At 38.2% G+C, this 26,237-nt stretch overlaps 1 protein-coding gene across 1 annotated transcript in view; it reads right to left on the bottom strand.

Annotated features, from left to right (window-relative positions):
* Nucleotides 1-26,237, bottom strand: part of LOC124269825 — a 119,718-nt gene that overhangs the window by 74,801 nt on the left and 18,680 nt on the right. The window contains 6 exon segments of the mRNA XM_046704858.1: nt 222-399; nt 3,276-3,317; nt 4,195-4,272; nt 7,068-7,140; nt 13,891-14,068; nt 17,606-17,778. Coding sequence (XP_046560814.1) covers nt 222-399; nt 3,276-3,317; nt 4,195-4,272; nt 7,068-7,140; nt 13,891-14,068; nt 17,606-17,657 — 601 coding nt within the window. The 5' untranslated portion in view covers nt 17,658-17,778.

The raw sequence follows: 26,237 nt of genomic DNA, 5'->3' as shown, positions 1-26,237 counted from the left end.
GAAGGTCAAGGAAACTCTGCAAAGAATCACATCAGCCAGACTGCATGCTTAACTCAAATATGTGAGTGAGAAAGGCTTAATGACCCCTGCAATACCCCAGCTGGGGACACCAGGAATTGGCCACAAATTGCACCCATTGTGGGAATTAAACCTCATTTGTCAGCAAAATGAGTGAACAGTTTAACCACTAGGCTACTGGTAAGCATAAGAGACTGGTGTACCTTTGCGAGATGGCATGTTGTTCACGTCGAATGACTCTCCGATCTTCTGGAGCTGATAGTGTCGGAATTTGGAGTTCAACGCTGACGTTGGGGTGTTGTTCATGTGAAGAGACTGAGAGTAACCAAGGGCTTTATGGCGGCTGCCCTCGGGGTTCATGGCTGTGATGTCAGAGGAACTCTGGGTAATGCAAGCAATGGGACATATGAATAGAAGTGACAGAACCCTTTCCACATTCATAAGAAATCTGTGCCAAAAGCAGAGTCGATTGTACAATTGTGTCTTTATCATGACTGACTGACTGACTGAGTTTAGTTTTACGCCGCTTTTAGCAATATTCCAGCAATATCACGGCGGGGGACACCAGAAATGGGCTTAACACATTGTGCCCATGTGGGGAATCGAACCCGGGTCTTCGGCGTGACGAGCCAACGCTTTAACCACTAGGCTACCCCACCGCCCGTCTTTATCATGAGCATATATTTGTTTCAGCAGTATTCCAGCTGTATGATGTTGTTTGTAAACAAATCGAGTCTGGAGTAAAACCACAAATGGATAGATGATGCTAAGTATGGTACTTAATCATCGGTACAACAAAAACAAATCGTTTTGCTTTAATGCAAACAAACTTCTGACAATTTCTGTACTTGTGAAACATTAAGAAATGTTTTCTGTCCTCCACAAATCGTTCCAGGGACAACAGAGCATGTCTGAAGAAAGTATGGTGGTAAATAATTTTGTAGACAGTTATCCTTACAGGCATTCACTGATTTGACACCATTCAATTTGTAGAGAAAGATTGCAAAAAAACGTAGTTGACGTCATCCTATACAACATGACAGTTTCTTTCGGAAGAAAATTTGAATAACTGACATTTAATAAATGGAAGAGATACTATTTTTTACTCGATGACCCAAATTTCACTAGAATTTGTTTTCAGTTCCACCGAATCATCAGCACAAATGCCGTCTGTTTGCTCAGCAGTTGCTATTTTCACAATAACATATGTTATGTACTTTGAAACGGTTCAATGATATTTTCAGGCATGAGATAATATGAAAATAATATTCCAGTCTACAATAAAATTCATGCATGCACTTAAAAACTTAAAAACAAATTTTCCTCTCAAAGACAGGTTGATAACAGCCCAGGATGTGTAAAGAAATAACATGGCTGACCATTGTCAAGCCACAGAGATGTGAAGGTCACCGAGAGACATTCTGAATGATCTAAACAACTAAACGAAACTAAAAATAAATCCTGATCATGCAAAATCATACATCGTGAAACAAAGCACCATTTGCAGACATGTAATAAAATCACCACGACACATATCTCCACAATCGTGTTATTGTCAGGGTAAGAACCTATCCACAAAAAGATGTCTGTGTTAAGATGACCCTAATCCTCTGAATGAGATGGCATCAACTCAATGGGTACTACTGCAGGTGAACATATTATTTGAATTGTAAATAAGTCCCACATTTTATCTACATATGAATGAGACTTTCAGTTTACGTGTTAGTACACCTTCTCACTAGATTTAATCATTGAAAATATGAAACTTTTATGAAAAAAAATAGTCATTACATTTTTATTGAAAAGGAGCCCCATTGAGATGGTTGATTTAGACCCAAAACTAAGGAAAGTCTAGACTTGCTTCTTTTTGGACTGTAGAATCACAGAAGGGATAGAGAAGGTAACATGACAGTTTAGGGACTGTGAAACAGATGTGGGAAAAGTAGACTTGCTTCATTTAGGGCCATAACATTACATTACGAGAATTTATTAATAACAAAATAAATTTATAGTACAGGGACTGGACTGAAAGTTTAAAAGTTGACTAACTTAGTCTGCTGGGGCTCCTTTCACGAAGCAACCTTTACTAAGCAAACGAATAAAAGATATATATATTCAGAATTGGCACGCATCAGTAAATTCATCGAAGTTTCTAAGTCATTATTCACAATGTAAATCATGTTCGGACCTGAAAAATATATTAGGGTCCTTAATGATAAGTCCCTTTTAAGAATTTTTTGTAAATTTAGAATCTCTACATGCCTTAAAAAATACAGCTTATAGAAAAGATATAAAAATACATTGGAAGATTTATCATGTTCTCATTGTTCTTCTGGTAAAACTGAAGACTGAACGTCACTTATTATTAGACTGTGAGGCATTCTCTGCTGGCCGATCTAAAATGCTTTAAGGTTAACCTAATAACTCCCATTTTTTAACATTTGCACAAAGGTTACCTTAGTGCCTACTTACTGATCACCCTTAACTCCCATTTTTAACATTGTGCTTTGTCACCTTAGTGCTTTGTACAAGGAGCCCAGGGCTATAGCACAGTAAGGGCTGGTTGGAAGGGAAAATAATGTGGTTTAGGGACTATGAGACAGACTGCGGAAAATCTAGACTTGCTTCATTTAGGGCTATAACATTACATAAAGTGAGGCTGGAAGGGAAAAGAGACAGTGGAAAAGTGCAGACTTTCGTCATTTAGGGCTAAAACATTGTATTAAGGGTTGTCTGGGAGGGGAATCTGTGAGATAGACTACTCCTCCCAACCCAATGATGAGACTCTCCTGCTGCTGTATCCAAGTGTTAGCTCTACACACCAGTGTCTAGGTTTGGTCTTGAGAAGGCAACATGGCAAGGTTTTAGTAAGGGTACCTCCGGGAGGACACAACCAACTCACAACGTCAGTACTCTAACCAGTCAATTACATTGGATCAAACATCAGAACTGTAACAATAATTTGAGTAACCTTGAGATATATTTTGAAAGCAAGGTTGGTTATGGAAGATTTTTTTTAATGAATGTCACCAAATTTGATAATCACATCAACAGAAACATGGAACGAACACAATAATTATTTCTTTTACTCTGCCGTGAGTTGGTGTGTTCCAGGACTTGACATGTTCTTGAAAGAGATATTCTGTAATGTTTTATGAATCTTATCCATGTGAAAAAAAATGTTGGCTGCTTGGTGGGACATTCCTGTAGAGATGCAGAGAGGAACATTATCCCACACCAGGTCGCTTCATACTCACATGGTACCAAATATGTTCCCTTATAAATGCTGTCTGGTTTCTCTAGGAAAAACACAAATTGTGCTGTCATGACACTGGTAACCCTTCACTCAGTTCAATGTCTGCCACAACTTGCAATCATCATAAAGACATCATGGTTGTCTTCTCTCCAGCAGACATTATCCAACAATTATTTAACCTATTAATCCATAAAAAACATCCATTTCTAAACCATCTAATCCTTCTCATCTGCATCCTTCCCTCCCTCCCTTGATTCATCCATCACTTCTTTCATCATCCATATATCTGTCCATCATCCATCACTTCTGTAATGCATCCATCCACCACTTCTTTAATCCATACTATACTACTCTAATCCATCCATCCATCCATCACTTCTCTCATCCATCCATCCCTCCATCCTGTTGAACCATTCTCCACCAAAACATTAATTTCTATGTGACTTGTTCTTCACTTCCCTCATCCATCCATCTATCCATCCATCTCTCTAATGCATCCAACTATCACTTTTCTACTCTTCCCACGCTATTCTAATCCAGCCAGCCATCACTTCTCTAATCTATCCTTCACTCATCCTATCTATCATCCATCCATCCATCCATCCTATCAAACCATTTCTCCATCCATCATCCATCCTGTCAAACCATTTCTCCACCAAAACATTAATTTATTTGTGACTTGTTCTTCACTTCCCTCATCCATCATCCATCCATCCATCCATCCATCCATCACTCCATCCATCCATCACTCCATCCTGTCAAACCATCTCTCCACCAATACATTAATTTCTTTGTGACTTGTCCTTTGATTCCTCCACATATATCCTCTGATCTATCGTCCCCCCTCTTCTCACTGTCTATTCATCAATCAGACACGCAGGCCTTTCAGGATGTGTTATAGAGAGGAGTGGTTGTCTTACTCGTTCTCTCCTGTCCAGCTCCTCCTTGGGGGTCTTCTTCTTGTCAGCATTTGCCCGGGAGTGGAGGTCCCTCTTGGCCTGGACAGCATGTGCGAGAGAGTCAGGACATGCACAACATTTATATTACCATAGATGCCAGGCAAAAACAAATTAGCACTGAATAGGTAAAATAGGTAAATTATCTTGTCTAGTGATGTTTAATTGCAAATTTGACGTTTTTACTGACAAAGTCGCTCTTCTCTTGTTTGTTCACCCGAAGTGATACGATGTCATTTTCTTACCCCCTGGAAAAAAGTTTGAAGAAAGTGTAACCCATACATAAGCTGACCCCCTTCTACGGACTGCTTTGTTTGGTCCTCAAAATTCGGCTTATCTACGGTAATATACGGTATACAGAGCAGAGTTAAGATCAACAAGGGATCTTAATGTTAAGATGATCGTAACTATGGATTGTCTCCAACAACAGCCATAGTCCTAAGATCCCTTAAGGATCCACAATGCAATCTTAATACTAAGGTGATCGTAACTGCCATACTGTAACATAGGCTTACGATGATCGTAGCGCTAAGATCACTTTGTGCAAGTGGATCCAGGTGCCAATGTTCAAAGCAATCTTAGCGCTGGGATTGTCGAATGTCTATGTTAAATTATGGGCATTACGATCACCTTAATGCTAAGATTCCCTTTTACAATGGCACCCTTATCCACAATTTAATCTTAGCACTAAGATGATTATATTTCCTGCTATTTAACGTAGTCTCATAATGGTCATAGCACCGATTATTTAAAAGGAGCTTATTGTAAGTCTATCATAACGCTCCAGACAACGACCCAGCCTCAATATCAAGGTAGACAGAGATGACATACAGAATCTTTAGTCAAGGAAACAAGTCATCCATGACGTATCAAAAACATGGTTATTTGTAGCCAAATGTTTAAGAAACTTTCGTCACGATGTTCAGCCATTTAACACGACATGTTTGCCACGGATTGATGAACACATAGATGATCACAACAAAAGGTGGTGTATTATACTGCTAGGTGTGTCCAATATCCATCTTAGCCGAGACTAATGTAAGACTCCAACTTTTGTGACACATAAACAAGAAATCAGGCAGTCTACGGGAAAATGTATTTGCAAGTGATATTTAATTATTATGTGACAAATATTCATGTTGGCCATTGCCCTTATCAGTTCACACTGTAAATGGAGTCCGAGTTTTAAACAGGTTTCAGTGTCCACTCCATTGACCAGCATTAGAGGACAAATACTGAAAGTGTCTTGCTATATGGCGGTGAAATATATAATGAATGTCAGAATCATTTCATACCGTGTTCAAACAACATTGTGAAAAATGTTGAAATAATTTTATTATCAATTAATAAATTTCAATTAACACTAAGGACAGAAGCAATTTTATCAACAAGCCATGAGAAAGAAGCCCCTGACACAAATTGCCTGAACATTGTGTCAATGCTGGGAAGTACTAGCAGCCATGCAACTATTACACGCTAGGAGTACCACAAAGAACTGACCTAAATTTATATTAATTCATCTTCGTAATAACCACTTTCTTAAAAGGAGGGTGTGTCATGAAAGGTTTCCCAGTGAATGCATAATATCTTATCTCCATACATATGTTACAAATAGAGATCTCCACCAAGATTCACGCCATTATGTGAGATTTGTGTGCAACGTTGACTGTCGTTCCCAGACTCTCAAAATACATTTTTTTAATAAATAATTATGGAATATTGAAGGTAAACATAAACTTGACTATGAATGCATGCACGTTTTGCACGAACCCTATTGACCTTATACACGCCACGGTAAGAAAGGGATCTATAAATACTTGGAGATCAAACACAGACCTTCGAGGTCACCGTACATTGAGCAGCGTTTATACTTGTACTATAGAAATGTAGTCAATACTGACTTCAGAGTTTGTTTGTTCATTACATGTTGTTCAAATACTTCAGGTATATTTAGTATATACTAAAAAACATGTCAGCCATGTTGGTAAATCAATAGGCTGGTTCACTAAAGACTTGAAAGGATTTTCTTGTACGGCTTCATCTTGAGTACATTGCTTGTGTAACTACAACATCAAGGTACAAGGTATTTCAGCTCTGATATTGTTCTTATACAATATCTGGGACCAGCATAGAAAACACTGAGGATGTTGAGTCCATCTTGTGAATGAGGAAAGTTAAATATCTTAATATGTCTACAGACTAAAAAATATTATTTATTTTCCACGTAACATTAATCTCCACTGACGACATTATTTGTGCAAGATTTGTATATTGACATGGCTAGGTGTAATATGTTCAAACCCCCTATAAACAGATTTTCTTTTGCAATGTGATTAAAACGTCTGACATTACACTGACATTGAAGTTATTGAGAAACTGAATAAACAAAATGTCAGCTATACTTTGTACATTACTCGACAACATCACCTTAATGGCTGACCAGTGATAGACAGGTGCTATAAATACCCATTTATCACAGAGAAAACAGTTTACTATACCATCTCGTGTAATCTAAACATTATCTGAATATGTTGTTATGAATGCAGTATCTATTAAGACACTCTCATTGATCTGTTTAACATATCTTAGTAATGTTTTCTTGTTGTGAAGATGTATGTTTGCATTCAAAAGAATTGAAAAACATAGTTTTAGCTTTTCTTTTCAGCTGCAGAAGACCTGGCTCCCATTTCTCAAAGTGATCGTAGCGCTAAGATGATTGTAACTCCCATACTTCAACATAGCCTTACGACTGTCGTAATGCTATGATCTCTTTGAGGAATGGGGCCCTGGATTAAATTCAATTTTGCCATTGCTGTGACGATGTTGCTATGCCTCACCTGTAATGCCATCAGCCAAATCATCATGGACTCATGATTTTCTGCCGTCAGTACAAATTCCTTCCCCTCCGTGCTGCAACAAATAGAACAACATACGTAAACCTTACACTCAAACAGCATCTGGAATACGAAACATCAGTGCAACAGAATATGCAGTTTTATGATGCAAACGGTGACATCCCAGTGGTCATCTAAGCACTGTGATTCAGTTCCATTGCCAAGATAGAACTATAAGATAATGGGTGTGTGTGTGTGTAGCCTAGTGGTTAAAGTGTTCACCCCTCACACCAAAGACCTGGGTTCCATTCCCCACATGGATACAATATAAGTTCAAGAGTTTGTCAAATCCTCCACTGTCGCTTAAGGTTAGGATATATGAGAGAGCAGATTGTTTGTGTGGCCACCCTACTGACTGACTGACTGAGTTTAGTTTTACGCCGCTTTTAGCAATATTCCAGCAATATCACGGCAGGGGACACCAGAAATGGGCTTAACACATTGTGCCCATGTGGGGAATCGAACCCGGGTCTTCGGCGTGACGAGCCAACACTTTAACCACTAGGCTACCCCACCGCCCCCCACCCTACTGAAGATGCACACATCATTATTTCTTTGTATGTCCCAGATTTGATGCTGTAAGAGTAAATACATTTTATTATACCAATGGCTTTTCATTAGAAACAATCTTATACGGAACGTCTTCCATGGACCCACAAATTCAATCACATATCTTAAAATCAGTCCATCTATTTATAATTGAAACTAGGCGCTTTAACTGAGCAAGTCATATACTAACACCTATAATTCTCAAAGCTATACTACTATGGATCCCGACTGCAGATGCCATGAATGTATACAACCATCATGATTTTAATTTTCCGACTACATGTCATACCATCTACTTTCAATTTAGATATCATCTTTTCTTGTCATGATACTGTTTCACATCTCACATGGAAGCCAGTTTGGGATTAAAAATAATTGTCTTTAGGATCTGGAAACTGATAGTGATCTCACATCAACATCTGTCTTTGAACTTTGGGGTTTACCAGGGCCCCGTTTCACAAAGCGATCGTAGCGCTACACCTGTCGTAAGTCAATGTTAAAGTATGGGAGTTACAATCATCTTAGCGCTACGATCGCTTTGTGAAACGGGGCCCTGCAGAATAGAACGCCAGTATAAATATATTTTGTCCTTCTTTCAAAATTAATCTGAAAAAGTGTGACATGAATTAAATATTGTCAGAAGATGCAGTTAAGTCCAGCTCATTCATACTACAGCTATTATATCCTCTTAAGACAAGCATAAGGTGCTTTCAGAAGCCAGTCTCTAAGTTTGTTTGTTAGTTTGAATGCACTCTCGGCAATTATCCAGCTTCATAACAGCAGCTTCTGCAACTTTGCTTCTGAATCAGACAATCCAGTGATCAATACTGTGAGCCACAATCCACACCTTTATGTGATCAATTAAGTCACCTCTTACAACCAGCATACCTTACTTGACCATTCCTTTACTGGAATCTCAACAGGGAATGGTTACTGATAATATCGAAGATCAAATGTACCAATGCTTATCACAAAAGGACAATTTTATGGTGTAAGCACACAAAAAACTTGCAATGCAGAAATAAGAACATATAATATTGCAATTATGTGCAGCCACTTCATCATCCCTCCCTACAGGAAGTCACTACAAGGTGCATTCTGGGAACTGTACAAAAAAGTCATTGCAATAAACAAAATACAGCCTGTCTAATCCTCTCTAATCACCCCATAATCCTTGTGGGATGGCTTTCCTTATCCTTGTTAAGTCTTTACTAATTTCCTTACAGTCTTTAGCGGTAGGAATTTTATAACTTCCTTAGCTTAATCTAGATTTGTGGTAATTATTACATAATTAAGGAAAAAATTATACATCTTTTCCTTTTTGGTTGTTTTAAAATAATATTTTGTATCTTTTCAGAATGAAACATATTTCTTGTTTTCCTCAATGACACTGCACTGAATAACCTCTGTGGCAGCTCATCTTTTTAGATGTTTTTTCCTGCTACTGTAAGCTATATTGTGACAGTCATATTTAGAGGATATTACTATTTTTAACTATTAGTAATTAAAGTAATTACACTGAAATATGCTGGCTTAATTTTCAGATTAAACTCATTAAGGAAAGTATATATTTTAACATAAGTAAAACATAATATTTTTGCCCGAATCAAATAACTCAAATTCACATTTAATATAGCAAAGGGACTTATTGTTTTCTTCAGGTAATCATTATCGTGAGGGTCAGCACCTGGTAATCACCCTATTAGTCCTAGACATGTATACCACACGTTCCTGGAGATACGGCATGGGTGTTATTACCGGGGCAATAAGCCCATATTGACATAGTCCAAGACCTCATTACTGCAGCCTGTCCTGCACTGTGGACATTACATCCCTAGTGGGACGTCACCCGGGTGTGATAGCATCTCGTACTACACACTCATAGCCACCAGGTTGATAACCTCCCAACACCTACTGGACAGTACGGACTACTCAACACCATTGATTGGTGGTATTACTGCCTCTCAAGATCAGTAAATACTCTTGAGTCATAATACCTCTATACAGGAGATTACGAAGAGATACTATAAAATCATTAAAACAGGGATAGGTGGTTAAAAGTTTAGCAAACATATAATCAACTTAGTCATGTACTCGGACCACGTGATCCATTGTAGCATAATAAAACCAGCAACGGTTGCTAGGGTCCAGCTCTATCTTTGAAACCATGTATAAAGAAACAGCTGACTAAACAGAATGTGTGGGAAGAATAGGACCTTTCTCAAGACATATGTTACAGTACATGGTGTTAGTGAGTGAGTTTAATTTTACTCAGCTCTCAGTGAGTGAGTGAGTGCGTTTGCCGCTTTTAGCAATATTCCAACAATATCATGATTTGGTACACCAGAAATGGGCTTCACACATTATACCCATGTGGGGAATCAAACCCATGTCTTCGGCATGACAAGCGGACGCTTTGACCACTGGACTACCCCACTACCCTACAGAACATGGAAGATAAGGATAAAATCAGAAGCCATAGTGACCATCCAATCCTTATTTTAATCAACCTTGCTCACAAATATGTACAAACATATACATGAACGTGTGTAGGAGAGCAGAAGGTCAAGGTTATAACTGCAGATCACGTCATACCAAAACTCATTACTTGCCTTGTGCAGGACAAGGGGATAAAACAAGGATTGGTTGGATAGTCAGGATACTATGTCTGAGTGTGGTATTCATGTCACACTGGCACTAGTTTACAGTAGTACAGACAAATGATCAAATACAAGTGTACATGTCCTTACACAACTGCAATAATCTTGTATGCAATGTGGAACTCAAATTCATAAAACCGCACATTTCATAATCCATACAAACATGTCTTGTAGAGATAATTATAATCATTACGTTAATTGGTTACAAAACAAATCTGTTTGATTATATACCGCTCAAAACAAGTTAAAGAACACCCGATTCTTTCATATCACTATAGTTTATCAATCATTATAGTTTATCAATCTCTATAGTTAATCAATCACTATAGTTTATCAATCACTATAGTTTATCAATCATTATAGTTTATCAATCTCTTTAGTTTATCAATCACTATAGTTTATCAATCATTATAGTTTATCTATTCCTATAGTTAATCAATCACTTTAGTTTATCAATCACTATAGTTTATCAATCATTATAGTTTATCAATCACTATAGTCTACCAATCACTATAGTTTATCAATCACTATAGTTTATCAATCACTATAGTTTATCAATTACTATAGTTTATCAATCACTATAGTTTACCAATCACTATAGTTTATCAATCACTATAGTTTATCAATCACCAATCACTATGGTTTATCAATCAATATAGTTAATCAATCACTAATCACTATGGTTTATCAATCACTATAGTTAATCAATCTCTATAGTTTATCAATCACTATAGTTTATCAATCTCTATAGTTAATCAATCACTATATTTTATCAATCACTATAGTTTATCAATCTCTATAGTTTATCAATCTCTATAGTTAATCAATCACTATAGTTAATCAATCTCTATAGTTTATCAATCACTATAGTTTATCAATCTCTATAGTTAATCAATCACTATAGTTTATTAATCTCTATAGTTAATCAATCACTATAGTTTATCAATCATGGCATGTCTCACATGTAACTCTTTATAATATAAGAGTTTGATGTTACCAAACTTTTTTTGAGGCCATGACTGATTAAATATAGTGATATGAAATAGGTGTGATTTTCTATGAGCTGTACAAATATAATGCATGATTTCACTTTTTATATCCACTTAAAATACTCCATAAAATGCATTTGTTAGTTTCATAATCAAAATGAATATCCCATTTCGACTGTGATTGACAGGTCATCAAGATTGTGACAGGTAATGTATATGGTGACAGAGAGAAGGGTGTAGGCGTGATGACAGCTGCCTGGATAAGACTCTACGTCATCCTACATGTATACTGACATACCTGTCTCTGTCATGGAGGAATACATATCTCGCACTGAAGATCTTCTTGTAAACAGTTTGAGTAGAATCATGCAGAACAGATATAATTACATAATACATATGTATATCAGCAGGTCTGACGTGTGTAATGACGCACACCACATTGGGTCATTTCTAAAGTTTGTAATATGCCCACAAATAATGGACAGGACCCTATTGCCTGAAGAGGTCTCAGGGATACAAGTGTGTTAAGTCTATGTATGGGAGTTACGATCTTAGTCATTGTCAGAGTAAGGGCGTTACCGTCTTCCTTTAACACAGCCTTCCATTGATGTTGGGCGTTTAAAACATGCTGGGTTAAAAAAATAATTGGGAAAACGGATAACTACTATATGCCAGGTGAAAATCAATTTAAAGAACTGACAGGGGTTAGATCGGATTGAGGGTCTGAGAAGAACTGGAGGATAGGGACCATATCCACATGGCGTTTGTAGTGCTACGCCATTCGTAAGTCTATGATTAAGTCTAGAGTTACGATAGGTCGTAACGCTACGAATGCCTTGTGGGACCCAGTGTCTCTAATGTCACTCATAACACAGTAGCGACATCTGTTAGAGAAAGACCCGTGAAGATCCGGTTTAGAATTGATCTTCAGTAACCCATGTTTGTCGTAAGAGGCGAATACTGGATCGGGTGGTCAGGCTTGCTGACTTGGTTGATACATGTTATCATATCCCAGTTGCGCAGATCGATGCTCATGCTGTTGATCACTGGATTGTGTAGTCCAGACACGATTATTTACAGACCGTCACCATACATCTGAAATATTGCTGAGTGCGGCATAAAAGTAAACTTACTCTCTAACTATTAGAGAAAATATGGTAAGGTCTGTGATGAAACATGCTTGGCTGGTTACCCTTGTGTAGATGCAAATCAACCTCGAAATCTGTTATCTTTATATGATCTCAGAACATTTGATAAAATCTTGCTATTCTTTTTCTCAAATATTCTTGAGTCCTTGACTATTGCTGTACAACAACTGATCCTTCTGATCAGGGCTCATGTACACAAAGTAATTTTAGTGCTGTGATAGTCATAGTGCTAAGATCAATTTGTGCACATGGGCCTTGGCTTTTACTCAATACTCACTAACAGAACTTCCAACTTTCCATGAAATACATTAAAAGGTTGTCTCACAGTGATAAGTCAAAGAATGCCTTACCTGTACATGATCTCAAGTTTCAATTTCTACAGCCCAAATATAGCATGGACTCCTGATTAAATCTCCAGAACTTCGTGTATCAGCAGGCATTGAAGACATGGCAGATAGTTCCTGATAGTTCCAGTGATGACTATACATGGTGTTATCTCTATATCGACCTCGAGGTCATACTGAGGACACAGGGTCACATATTTCATAGGAACTGATCGGAAAACTTTCGAATAATTTTAAACATTTGTAGTCAGCTGTTCCCATGCAACGCATGTAGATTAGATCAGAGACCACATAATAAGACCATTATCTCTTTTATGATCTCTGATTAGATTAAGACTGTATTTGACAGACATATTTTAGGTATTTGTCCTCCAACCATTCCATTTTAACACTATGCTGGGTATCTTGGCTTTGCAAAAAATGATCAGTGTTAATAAATAGATGTTTTTCATCAGAAAATACTTAGTATTTGACTACCATTGATTTCTGATTTCCTGATTATCATCAAATTAGGTATACTTTCTCTACTTACTCTCAAAAGGGACATTGAAATGAAGATTATAACTAACTGAGTTGAAAGTAAATAATGTAAAAGTAACAGAAGACTGAATTTCATTTTATAGTTTTGCATCATTTAGGAAGAACTATGAGGGGTGTGTGGGGGGTTGAGGGGTGGGGAAGGGTGAAGGGGTGTGTGTGTGTCTATATCCACAATAAGATTTTGATTCACCCTTTCATCAATATATAACTGTCAGATATCTCCCCTGGTCCAAATACTTGATGACACAACACAACAAGGTAAATATCTGTCCCAAGAAATGGCTGAGAGTGTAGACACTTAGTATAACAAGGTTCTGGTTGTACAGAATACTTACATGATAATAAACTGGTTCTGGTTGTACAGAATACTTACATGATAATAAACTGGTTCTGGTTGTACAGAATACTTACAGAATACTTACATGATACTAAACTGGTTCTGGTTGTACAGAATACTTACATGATACTAAACTGGTTCTGGTTGTACAGAATACTTACATGATACTAAACTGGTTCTGGTTGTACAGAATACTTACATGATAATAAACTGGTTCTGGTTGTCTAGGTCAAGGGTAATGGCGGCACCCTTCAAATTGACCTCGCCAGCAGGAGGTTTGGACCGAGCATCTTCCTCAGACTTGTAGTACAACAACTGACATTTGCTCTCTTCCAGGGCGCACCACATCCGCTTCCGGGACTTGAGGCGACTCAGAGCTGGAAAACATCATCAAAGAATAGTTAAACAAACATCTGGCTGGAAGCATGCATCAGGTGTCAGTAACAGGTAAAGACAATGGCTAATACTTGGAAATACTGCAGCCATCTAGTGACAAAGAATCCTTTGTAAAAGACTTTCCAGAACACAATCCTAGATGGTCCAGTGGAGTAAGGCCCTTCCAGGATCTGCTGATCATAGGTTTGAATCCTAGCATTGCCCTGATTATGATCTTTGGTGTTCATCATCATGTTTCCCCATATGTCTTGATGACCTCAAACAACAGATACTGGCTATTGTGATATAACTGAAATTCTGTTGTCATTGGCTTAAACCCTACGGCACTCACTAACCCTAAGTTAAGATACTGGTTTCATATATAGATCACCCTATTGAATATCTTCCTGTGTCTCCCAGTACAAAGCACCATTATTTTGCATGGTCAAGCAGATATATCATCTGCCTGGTGACCAGAAGGTTGGTGTGTCATACCATAAGACGTTACAAAATGGTACTTGTTGTTGCCCTGTCTGGTACTTGACATTAGCTGATAAAATAAGAACTTTATGGCTTAAAGTCATTGTGATAAGTCAGAGTGGGGTCAAATTAGGGCATAGTACATCAGTGGTCACTAACCTTTGAGGACATTATCATGACACTGACCTAGATAATGATTTAGAACTGGGAAATGCTCTTGTATAGTAGGGGCGGTGGGGTAGCCTAGTGGTTAAAGTGTTTGCTCGTCAAATAATCTGGCTGGCAACCTCCTGTGGTCAGACACCAACATCCCTATTATGTCTCGCTCTAATAAACTCACAGGGGGATGGGGTAGCCTAGTGGTTAAAGCATTCGCTTGTCATGCCGAAGACCTGGGTTCGATTCCCCACATGGGTACAATGTGTGAAGACAATTTCTAGTGTCCCCCATGGTGATATTGCTGGAATATTGCTAAAAGCTGTGTAAAACTAAACTCACTCACTCACTCTAGTATCGTAAAACATTCACAACAAAGTTAATTTCTGTCTTTTGGGTTTTTAATGTTTGAAAATTTTGAAAACAGATAAAAAAATGTGTGTTTGATAGCATGGATGATGGTCGACATGGTCGTGGTATGAAGCCCTGCAATCTGCCAAGTCCCACATATTGAGGTCGTGCATACATTCCAGGTTTATGGCCCACACAGGTGACACACCACGGAAACCTGTTTATTGCCATCATCATGGATTTAGTCAGACCGGCAGGTGAGACACAGGTAAACTATGTCAGCTCCTCTATACAACAGACCAGTAAACATTCAGATTATCCAGAACTAACTCTGGTACCAGTACTCCAATCAAACACCTTTTGCTCAAAAGTCTTTAAGGTCATTAGGCCATTGGTGTATCAGTTGAAAAGAGCATTTTTAAAAATACCAACTTCTTTATCCTACAAACCCAATGTTTTAGGGCTACTTTAGATCTTCTTGCCCTTTCATGAGGCAAACTTACAATTTCATCTGATGCAGGGACAAGGAATAGCGTGGAAACGTTTTGAATACGAAATAAAGACATTGATATCAATGACACTATCTCTTGTGATCTTTTGGGTAAAGCTTTCATAAGACAAGAGCGTTGATATGCCATTACATCAAATTATTTTTCTGTTGTTGTTTTATAAAGATATTAGGTGTTTCAGGACAGACAGCTATGTCAAGTCCACCTGGTGGCGGAAAGTCACGTGACGGTATAGTTACATCTCTGCATACGGAGCTATTACAGCTGTATTTGGCATCAAAGTGTAGGATTCCTTTCCATACAATGAATTAATAAACACCAATATCGGTTCCTGGTAGATGTCCAATATAAGCTGATGTCACAATGTCCACGTGTAGTCAATGCAGCAGACACAATCAGGACTTCCTTCACACACGTCAGCCATTTTATATCAAAACTGTCTTCACCAGCAGACAGACTTTCCCAAACTCTACTTGTGACCATCATATTTGGCACTTTTAAGTATCAAGAAAATTGAACCGAAAATATTATTTGGAGAAGTTTTCATTTCTGATATTGATTGATGAGGACATGGTCAAGATTTACATGAACTTTTTGTTATTTGAAAATATATAACTATATAGTTTGTAACAAATGTAACAGTTGAATCTAAACAATATCTCTATTCTAAAAATTCAAATCCATATGGTCTATCCTACATCCAGGTCTTTGCCATTTGGAGAAATGACTCACAGATCAATACTTAGTCCATATTTTCGATCTTACCTCCAAACACAGGAATCACTAGAGGAGGAAACTCAATCGTAAGGAACCGTGCCCTCACAGGTATGTGGGTCCGAAAATATTCTTTAAAAATATCCATGGCAAGTCGCCTGTTTCGATGTCTTCGCTTCATGATGGAAATGTTATTGTCACAGTATACCACTGTCGTCTTTGTTAAAATACCGTTCCCCTGTCAACAGGTGGTGATAGATTCTTGCAGCACCTTGCGAACAATTAGCTCTCCCTTCGTGGATGTACAGCTTTCGGTCAATATTCCAATTTTGAAATGTTTGAGTCAACGTGCCATATAGCTTCATAGATGGTTATTGTATAAAGATGGAAGTCAATAATTATGTAATAGTATATGGCTGGCTGAACAGAATTATTGGATGAGATTATTCAGTTGGATATAACCTTATGCATCATTAGTTCACTAAGATTACGTTACAGTTAAAGTTTTTATGGAAATCGGAATTTATTTATCAGAATCGGTTCGCTGATATCACTAACCCTAATGAGTAACTTACCGGTACTGAGTGAGTGGGTTTGGTTTACTGCCAAAGTAATTTTGCTAAAACAATGGTTCAAGTTGAACTAATTCTAAACAGATGGCAACATAGTAAGACACTGATAGGCATTTTGAAATCAAGAAAGTAAGACTAGCCTTATCACAGTTTCGTTCCGTTTATTATGATTTAAGTTGTTATAAGGGAAAATTTCATAAGAAATCTACTGTGTGCAGATACTGTAAAATGAATGTCTTGGAAGATGAATACCATGTTCTGCTAATTTGTGATTATTATAGAAACATTAGAAGCAAATATATACCCAGTTACTTTACGAAACAACCGTCAAAACATAAATTCATCCAACTGTTGTCAACTTCTAATCGTATATTGATTGAAAATATTGCTTTGTTCATATACCATGCGATATTGAAGAGAAACCCACTCTACTTTTGAATTTTGTATATACCTGTACTATGGGCCTGTGGCCTTCAGTTCTGAATAAAGATTGGTTGAAAAAAAAAAAAAAGAATCTTACAATTTTGTTATCATATATCATTTTTTAATCCATAAGGCAAGAAATGATAAAGGTCTGGCGAATGAGCCAAGAGTCAAGATGAGTTTCGAATTGGACCAAATGATCAGCAGATTCTGATACAACTAAGGGAAGGAACTCTGTATTGGGATTTACAGTGCTGTAACAGTGGCATCTTGTGACACGATAGAACCATCAATTCCTTGAATTCTTTAAGACTTTAGAGCAGTATGTTCCTACCTCCACCTGGCTTAAAGCTGAGGTATCCTGTTAAACTCGTCCACCCTGACATGACGTCTGCTGTGTGTGACACTAAGGTGAAGGTCGTCTGATCACAACATTCTTGCCTTCATATCCTTTCCACCCGTCTTCTTCACCAGAATCTCACCAAACAATGGAGACTGCATACTTATCTGAAAATAAAATCGAAATGTCATGTACGGTGAAAACAAATTAACAAAATAAGCAGAACATAAACTGGTTTGCAGCATCAGATACAAGAGCTTTGGATAAGAGCTGTTATTGACACATTCAAAATTCAGCACCCATTCTAAATTTTGATCTTTGACACATGTAATAGTCAGTACCCAATCTAAGTTCTGCTCTCTAACACATGCAAAACTCAGCAGCCCCTTTTAGTGTGCTCTTTCACACCCAGTATCTCTCACAGTCCCTGAACCATATATGTTTCTCTTCAACCCAGCCCTTTCTGTAATGCAAAAGCCGTAAATGAAGTCTAGACTTCCTCAGGAATCTCCGAATTCAAAGGCTGTTGTTCAATCTTAATACAATTATGTGTTTCCATTAACAATATCTAATTTCAGAGACTAAGTCGGTGCTTAATTCAAGTGCTGCTCCTTGAGACATGCAAAAGTGACTGCCCATTTATGGTGTGGTGGAGTAGCCAAGTGGTTAAAGCGTTCACTCATCATGCCAAAGACCTGGGTTCGATTCCCCACACGGGTACTACGTGTGAAGAAGATTTCTGGTGTGCCCCACCGTGATATTGCTGGAATATTGCTAAAAGCGACGTAAAACTCACTCACTCACTCACTCACTACCTCACTTACTCGCTCACTCGCTCACTCACTCACTCACTCACTCTACACCATCCAGTAAAGCCCAGCCACTTTGTGTGTGTACTCCCAGCAGGGCCAGCTGACATGGAGGCTGACATGCCTGACTGGCCAGCCTTGAGGCTGCCACTATCACCTGTGTTTACAAACTCTGTAGATAACAGGTAGGAGAGAAGCTTAATCTGACCCTGTCCTTGACAAAATGGTGCTGTGTTGTCCAAAATATTTCTTTTACAAGTGCATAATTGGCGAACTGTATATCTGTTGAAATTATAATGGATCGTACAGGTACTGAAATTAATGCATTGTACAGGTACTAATATAAACAAATTGTACAGGTGCTGAAATTCATTACTTGTATTGGTACTGAGATGAATTAATTGTATGTGTGATGACATTAATTAATGGATATTGTATAGGTGACGAAATTCATATATACTGTATAGATGCTAAAATAATTTAGGCTGAAATAAATTTTATTATATCTGTGCTGAGATATATCAGTTATTTACACACTGCAACATATCAGATGTATAAATAATGATATAACAAGTAATATATTACCTCACATGGATGAATCGTAAATGTGCTGAAATATCTTAATCATATATTTGCCGAATTGTACAGAATGGATGCAAACTAAGTCCAGACCAAGGCTTATTAATTTGTTTAGCCCTTTATAAAAAAAACAAAAACAACTCCAGCATTATGCCAAGGAAGTATTTACGATGCAGCCCAGTGGTGTCAGATGCTGCTACTGCGTAGTCTGCAGGGACGTGCAACATGGAGTACGACCGGGTAAAATATATAGGTATACTACACCATCAGGTCAACTCAACCTTGTGACCCATGTGATGATACAGGCCGATCGATGCACAGCTGGATATATATACAATACATAAATACCACAGCCTATCACTATATCACTTTTCATTAGTGTGAAATGTTATGCAAAACAATATTGAACAACTACGGGCGTTAATGCAAATGATTCAAATACAATGAATCCTAAGTTACAATTAATTCTACAAGACCTATTTTCTATTATTTAAATTAATATCAGTCACATGACTCAATGTTCAAACATGTGCAAAATTGAAATTGATCTAGAAATTTTTACCTGAGATGATATGAAACTAGCATTGTTTAGGTATCGCTGACATATTCATTGTTTGATGTTGATGAATATAGTCATGCTAATATTTCAAAGTTATCTCAATAATTACCTTTTATGATAAGAACAGGCAAACATGGCTCAAGTTACTAACCATAGTTTTAAGTTGTACACAGTCATACTAAAATTTTCAGAGCTGAAAGAAAATTTTCCTATTTAAGAAAACGACAATTAGAAAGTCTTGAGTCTTATTTACAAGACATACATGCTCATGCTAATATGTCCTACATATCACAGCAACAAACTACAAAGTCTACAGTCTTATTTAAAAGTTATACACACTTATGCCAAAATGTCTTGTATATATCTCAACAACAAACTAGAAAGTCTGCAGTCTTATTTTCAAGTTATATACAGTCAAGCCAATATTTTTCGTATACATCACAACAAACTACAAAGTCTATAGTCTTATTTTAACGTTATACACACTCATGCCAGTATTTCCCGTATATCTCAACAACAAACTACAAACTCTGCAGTCTTATTTTAACGTTATACACACTCATGCCAGTATTTCCCGTATATCTCAACAACAAACTACAAACTCTGCAATCTTATTTTAACGTTATGCACACTCATGCCAGTATTTCCCGTATATCTCAACAACAAACTAGATTTTAAGTCTCATGCCAGTCCCGTATATCTCAACAACAAACTAGAAAGTCTGCAGTCTTATTTACATGTTATACATAGTCATGCCAGTATTTCCTTTATATTGCATGAACACACTATAAAATCTGCAGTCAAGTTTACACATTGCATACACACCCATTTTCCAATAGCCAAAACTGTACCATTACAATTAATGTAATTAAAAAGTGTGGAGTTACCTGATGCTTGTTTACAATAATCTGCATCCAGTTTGCAATAACAAATGACCGTAATCATTAAAGTCCCACAGAGATAGGGAGTGATCGCTGTGTATCGCTGTGTTGATCTACAGATCTGCGCTAGTGCGTCACAGCCAGGGACCCGAGGCAAACAGCACTAGACGGCAGGGGTACTTATCATTGACGTTCCACATGCTCTAGTTTCCAACACTCTCTCTTATTGTGTCAGTACGACCATGTCTACCTGCTGAAGTTATTACCCAGGCTTTATACAGTTTTTGATGCATAGTGGGATGTTTATGACACTTGCTGCCCAAATACATGTAGGCTGGAGACGATATGAATGTCACCTGCCCAATATTTCCATAAATCACACCCATGTCAGCAGATTCACTGTTGGCATTTTGCAACTCTTCTGTTTGTGAGATAAAAAACAAATTGCTTGAAACCAGACAGTGAACCTCTGTGAACAATTACCCCAGTGATTTCTTCTCCACTGATAATGATACCATCACCACTATTTACCCTTCACTAGAAGCAGCAGAAAACTTGCTCAGTTATTGTATTATTACTGCTGTTATAGTGAAATACCGTGATGAATGAATACAGTCACACACTGTTGTGTCAAACTTTGATGGGTGTCTTGCAGGGAAAGCTTGGTCCCTATGGATTCTTTCTTTAGTCACAACTTGTGTTTGTGTCGAACCTTAGATAACACAAAGAGTTCACAGAGATGTCGTGTTTTCACCCTCATGTAGTGTAATGTCCGTCACAGTCATATACTCAGATAAACAAATAAGGGAACACCACTTCATCACATTGTTCCTATATCATTTTCAGATTTTCACCCACAGTGCATTAAAAAGCCTGCAAAGAAAAATATGTAAAAAAATAATTAAGCACCACATGTAATTTTATGTGTTCCCTTTTTTTGTTCCCTCAGTATATTTCAGTTCTGAGCTTCAAGTAAACAGGTAATCTGATTTAGGTGTGCACCTGTGTAAGGAATAAAGCCTTTCATGTGCAGCATGGCCTATACAACAGTCGGCCCCTTCATCTTCGACACAAAAGTGTTTGCCTGTATATAAATTTGCCTTTATTACTCTCAAATGAGTTCGACACAAATGAGATATAAATACAATATTGTTGGTTTGGAGATAGGCAGGGTTCATACTAAATGTCTAATAATGTTTTGGGATATCAAACATTGTCCTATGAAAATACTACTCATTGTAACATACATATATATATACTACTCAAAAAAGTTAAACAACACTATTAAAGAACGGGTGCTCCTTCATTTTTTGTGTAGTATATGTGAATTTGGTACCAATACACACAAAACAAAGCAATGCTTCATTGCAACATTGGCTTACACATACAGCGGACATCAGATTAATTACAAATTCAATATACAGATGTACATAGAAGCAGACACAGTTGCATTATTTATTGTTAATTATGTATAATATCATACAATGAATAGATTATTGCTATTGGTATAAGTTATCAATGAAGGGTATTGTTTAACAGCATTTGTGAATATGATCTTGTTGCCTCAATGATGTAAATGGTTCAAATAGCTTTGACTGTGGCTGATTAATTGATGGATTGATTGATGGTGTCGGGATGGTAATAGGGCTTTGAGGAAAGGTTGGAGTTCGAAGTGGATGGATAATTGGGGACAGGAAGGGGGTAGGAGTTGAGATAAGGGTTGGGTTTGAGAAGGGATGGAGCTAGAAGTGGATGGGTTATTGGGGACAGTGAGTGAGTTTAGTTTTACGCAAAACTCAGCAATATTCCAGCTAAATGGCAGATTATTGGGGACAGGATGGGGGTAGGAGTTGAGATAAGGGTTGGGTTTAGGAGGAGTTGGAGCTTGAAGTGGATGGTTTTTGGGGTCAAGATGAGGTAGGAGATAAGATACGTGTAAGGTTTAGGAGGGGTTGAGCTTGAAGTGGATGGGTTATTGGGGTCAAGATGGGGGTAGGAGTTGAGATAAGGGTTGGGTTTGAGAAGGGGATGGAACTAGAAGTGGATGTGTTATTGCAGTCAGGATGGGGGTAGGAGTTGAGATAAGGGTTGGGTTGAGGAAGGGGATGGAGCTTGGAGTGGATGGGTTATTGGGGTCAGGATGGGGTAGGAGTTGAGATAAGGGTTGGGTTGAGGAAGGGGATGGAGCTTGGAGTGGATGGGTTATTGGGGTCAGGATGGGGTAGGAGTTGAGATAAGGGTTGGGTTGAGGAAGGGATGGAGCTTGGAGTGGATGGGTTATTGGGGTCAGGATGGGGTAGGAGCTTGAGATAAGGGATGGGTTGAGGAAGGGGATGGAGCTTGGAGCGGATGGGTTATTGGGGTCAGGATGGGGTAGGAGTTGAGATAAGGGTTGGGTTGAGGAAGGGGATGGAGCTTGGAGTGGATGGGTTATTGGGGTCAGGATGGGGTAGGAGTTGAGATAAGGGTTGGGTTGAGGAAGGGGATGGAGCTTGGAGCGGATGGGTTATTGGGGTCAGGATGGGGTAGGAGTTGAGATAAGGGTTGGGTTGAGGAAGGGGATGGAGCTCGGAGTGGATGGGTTATTGGGGTCAGGATGGGGTAGGAGTTGAGATAAGGGTTGGATTGAGGAAGGGGATGGAGCTTGGAGTGGATGGGTTATTGGGGTCAGGATGGGGTAGGAGTTGAGATAAGGGTTGGATTGAGGAAGGGGATGGAGCTTGGAGTGGATGGGTTATTGGGGTGAGGATGGGGTAGGAGTTGAGAAAAGGATTAGGTTTAGGAAGTGAGAAGTTGATGGGTTAGGGATAAAACTGTATAGGCAGTTTAGATTGAGGTAGGACTTGTTTGACTTGAGTTTGATGAATTCATTGTGAATAGAAACTGTTAAAAAAGAAAACATATATTTTACAACTGTAGTAAAAGAAATGCTGAACTAGCTGTTATCACATTATTGACATACCCATTATTTTCATATTTCATAGTTTCACATAAATCTACCACAGAACTATGACAACCAATAAATCGGTTATGGCCTCAATGAAGGAGAAAGAGTCATGTTCTCAGGAAAGACATAAAAGTTGTTGACATATTCCTATGTAACATTAAACAGCTTTAACATCAGTGTTCCATGCAAACTGCCTATAGGGGTAGCGAGTGGTTCATCGATAGTTCAACGATATTTGATCATGCAGGGCTTCATTATCACACCAACCTATCCGAAGGCAATGATGATGATCGGTTGACTTTATTTTATTTCTTCACAGAGAAAGGAAATAATGGACCAAACTGTTATTGGGGCAGTAATGATTAGTTGTTTGTGTGTAGTATATCCATTCCAGGTCAGCCATTTTGAACAAGTCTTATTGTATTTCACACTGTTTACTCATATCTCTTGAAACCTGGTTACGGTAACCTCATTAACTTTCAATATGCATGTCTGTGTGGTATTTTGGCAAGGAGATCTGGTTTTTGATATGCAGTAGGTTATATCATTGTAATGTATGTTTGTAATTACTAAACAAAGAATGTGATGAAATATTGCATAATTAAATTAACCAATTTAGAAACATTTAAAGAAACTCATAACTCAAAAACATAACCCCAGATATCATTATCAAATAATCTGGCTGGCAACCTCCTGTGGTCAGTCACCAACATCCCTATTATGTCTTGCTCTAATAAACTCACAGGGGGATGGGGTAGCCTAGTGGTTAAAGTGTTCGCTTGTCATGCCGAAGACCTGGGTTCGATTCCCCACATGGGTACAATGTGTGAAGCCCATTTCTGGTGTCCCCCGTCGTGATATTGCTGGAATATTGCTAAAAGCATCGTAAAACTAAACTCACTCACTCACTCACTCCACTCAAGGTCAAGCAGCACTCTCGTTTCCTTTCACTTATATTTGTTTATATTATTGAGTGCATTTTGAGCAGTTTATTGCAATGATGCTTTTATTACTGAAATTTATTGCATTTGTACTATGTAGATTGTAGGATGTGTAGAAATTCTGCAGCTTAAAGTATTCCATATGTTCCTATATAAAACAGTTTAAGATGTTGGAAACGTATCATCATCATCATCATCATCATCTGCCTGGTACCCATACAAGTGCTTTACAACTTAGTGGACATTGCATCTATCCAACCCACATTTCAACCATGTCTTAAGACAAGTATTATGTACTTAATCAGCCAAAAGATCATTTTATTTCTGGGAATAACTGATCCTATAAACTTCATCAAGATCTGCATCAAGATCCTGATAAATATCCAAACAGATCACAGTTTGTGCTAGTTTAAAGATCTGTATCTATGCAAAGTCTGCCTGTTCAATCAACTTTTGCCTGATGAGTTTAGACATGGGCGTCAGATGTGTTTCCGTCAACACATATGGCTTCAGACCAGTTTGGGCGATGGTGGCCCAGTGACCTAAGACTGTAAGTTGCTGGGCAGAGTTGCATCCCTTGTGTATACCAGAATCCTATGATTGTGGGTTTGAATCCAATGTGCCCCGATTATGACATTGTTTCTAGGTTTGACATCACGATACTCATACTCGTGGGTTTCTCGATTAAAGTGGTAAGCATCTGAGACCAGCATCCCTTGGGATGTTCTCCCGCAGCAAGCTGACACGCTGTGATGTAAGTGGAATGTTTCAAAACAGTGTCAAACTCCAACTGAACTACTTAGTCACTAACATAAGTTGGGCGGTTCACTACTCTGGCATTGTATTCATACACAGTTTCTACTATACAGTGAGTTGATTTACGTCTCAGACATTGATTATTTTAAGAATGACTCATTATGATAAGTAGATATATCCCTTCTGTTTTCGTATCCAATATCATACATGAGGTTTAAAAACTATATACAACACTTGCAAAGGCTGTGATAATATTATTTCAACTCCTCCCACCTGAAGATGTTATATACAATATACAACACACTGGGCTGGCACGACTCCTCCACTGAACCCCTGAGTCAGGTCATTGGTGATATACCTGTACATGTATCGATGGACCTCACGTTTGTATTGATTCATTGACTGGTGGGACCACAAGGCTATACAAGGCTTTGATTCTGTGGGACAGTATCTCCATGTTACTGCAGCCATCTGAGGTCAGGTGAAGTGGGGTGAAACATAGTACTCAGGGCTACTGCAATATATATATCGACCCTATGTATGTATGTGTTTGTGTGTGTGTTATGTTAGCATTTGTGTTTGTGTGTGTGTAGTTTTGAGCAAGAGAAAGAGAGAGAGAGAGAGAGAGAGTGAGTGAGTGAGTTAAGTTTTACGCTGCACTCAGCAATATTCCAGCTATATGGCAGCAGTCTGTAAATAATCGAGTCTGGACCAGACAATCCAGTGATCAATGGAGGGAGAGAGAGAGAGACAGAAAGAGAGAGATATAGAGAGAGAGAGAGAGAGAGAGCAATTGTTTGCTTGTGTGTTTGTGAGTGGGTGGGTGTGTTTGTGAGTAGGTGGGTGTTTTTGTGAGTGGGTGGGTGTGTGCATACATCTGTCTGTCTTTCTGTCTGTCCATCCATACGCCCTGCAGTACCAGCCACCACTATTGCCGGTTTTACAGGTCTAGACTGCTGTGAAGCCATAACAGCAGTTGTAACTATCTACACTCAGTTACTGCTGGTTCATTTTTCTAATCCTTTCCAATTTGTTTATTTTTTGCCATGCATCAATATTTATATCAATACTGGATATGAGAACACAAATGAGCTCTTAACAGATCACTGCACCACAAAGCAAATATCCTATACCCTGGACTCGACTGGAAGATT

This window comes from Haliotis rubra, unplaced genomic scaffold (genome assembly GCF_003918875.1).
Source record: "Haliotis rubra isolate DU_JTF1 unplaced genomic scaffold, ASM391887v1 Scf148, whole genome shotgun sequence".
Lineage (NCBI taxonomy): Eukaryota > Metazoa > Mollusca > Gastropoda > Lepetellida > Haliotidae > Haliotis > Haliotis rubra.
The sequence above is the reverse complement of the archived record's forward strand: the minus strand, read 5'-3'. Positions and strand labels throughout refer to the sequence as shown.